Source organism: Gekko japonicus, unplaced genomic scaffold (genome assembly GCF_001447785.1).
Source record: "Gekko japonicus isolate JY-2015 unplaced genomic scaffold, Gekko_japonicus_V1.1 scaffold3371, whole genome shotgun sequence".
NCBI lineage: Eukaryota > Metazoa > Chordata > Lepidosauria > Squamata > Gekkonidae > Gekko > Gekko japonicus.
The window spans coordinates 48,397-49,740 of record NW_015163710.1 but is presented as its reverse complement, the minus strand read 5'-3'; the positions used below and the strand labels follow the sequence as shown (position 1 = coordinate 49,740).

Genomic DNA, 1,344 nt, shown 5'->3' with positions numbered 1-1,344 from the left:
AGAACTACGGCTTGCCCAAGGTCATCCAGCCAGGTGCAAGTGGAAGAGTAGGGAATCAAACCCGGTTCTCCCAGATTAGAGTCCGCGCACTTAACCACTACACCAAACTTCTTGGCAGGCAGAAGGTCCCAGGTTCAATCCCTGGCATCACCAGTTAAAAAGGACCAGGCAGCAGGTGATGGGAAAGACCTCCGCCTGAGACCCCGGAGAGCAGCTGCCAGTCTGAGTAGACAATACTGACTTTGGTGGACCAAGGGTCTGATTCAGTAGAAGGTCGCTTCATGCGTGTGTTCAATTTCCCCCGAGAAAAATGGCTACTTTGGAAAGTGGACTTTATGACATTATACCCCACTAGGGTCCCTCCTCACCCCAAACCCTCCCCTCCCCAGACTCCACCCCAAAAACTAGGGATGCCAGCCTCCAGGTGGGGCCTGGAGATCTCCCAGAATTGCAGCTCATCTCCAGACTACAGAGCTCAGTCCCCCTGGGCAAAATGGCTGCTTTGGAGGGTGGACTCTACGGCGTTGTACCCGGCTGAGGTCCCTCCCCTCCCCAAACCCCGCCCTCCCCAGGCTCCACCCCCCAAATCTCCAGGTGTTTCCCAACCCAGAGGGAGCAACCCTTCGGAATGAGGCATTTCCTGAGTGAGCTCTGAGTTCCAAACCACCCCAGCTCTGGTCAGGGCGGCCTCCCTGAGAGAGATGGGGAAGATGAGCTTTGAGCAGGCGGCAGCATCCCAGTTGTTTTGAGCCCCACGGTGTGAGGAGAAACTCGAGATTTCCCAGCATGCACCTCACCCATTTTGCTCATGGTGATGTAGTGGAGGTGGTACATGGCTTCTGCGGCCTGCTGGCCAATCTCCTTCACGCTGTCCACTGTCCGCAGGGCCAGCAGCGCCACCAGCTGGCCAAGCAAGGAAAACTCCTGCGATACCTGAAAGGAAGGGAGAGGCGGGAAAGTCAGCCCGGCCACAAAAAGACCGGCATGCTTTCATTCTGCAGGGCCAAAGGCTGCACATCACTGGCCCAAGCGGAAGACAGAGAGAGGAAGAGAGCAAAGAGATTGGATTTATACCCCGCCCTTCACTCGGAGTCTCAGAGCGGCTTACAAACTCCTTTCCCTTCCCCTCCCCACAACAGACACCCTGTGAGGTCGATGGGGCTGAGAGAGCTCCTTCGAGGACTGCCCTTGAGAGAACAGCTCCGAGAGAGCTTGTGACTGACCCAAGGTCACACCAGCAGCTGCATGTGGAGGAGTGGGGAATGAAATCTGGTTCTCCCAGATTAGAGTCCGCGCACTTAAACAATACACCACCTCCCACTTCCCGCTCAAATGCACAGGCAT

The 1,344-nt window shown here is 56.2% G+C and overlaps 1 protein-coding gene across 1 annotated transcript in view; it reads right to left on the bottom strand.

Annotated features, from left to right (window-relative positions):
• The window catches only part of LOC107107524 (maestro heat-like repeat family member 5), an 87,155-nt gene that overhangs the window by 45,029 nt on the left and 40,782 nt on the right, over positions 1–1,344 (bottom strand). The window contains exon 10 of the mRNA XM_015407835.1: positions 798–933. Within this exon, the coding sequence (XP_015263321.1) occupies positions 798–933 (136 nt within the window). The remainder of the gene's footprint in view (positions 1–797; positions 934–1,344) is intronic.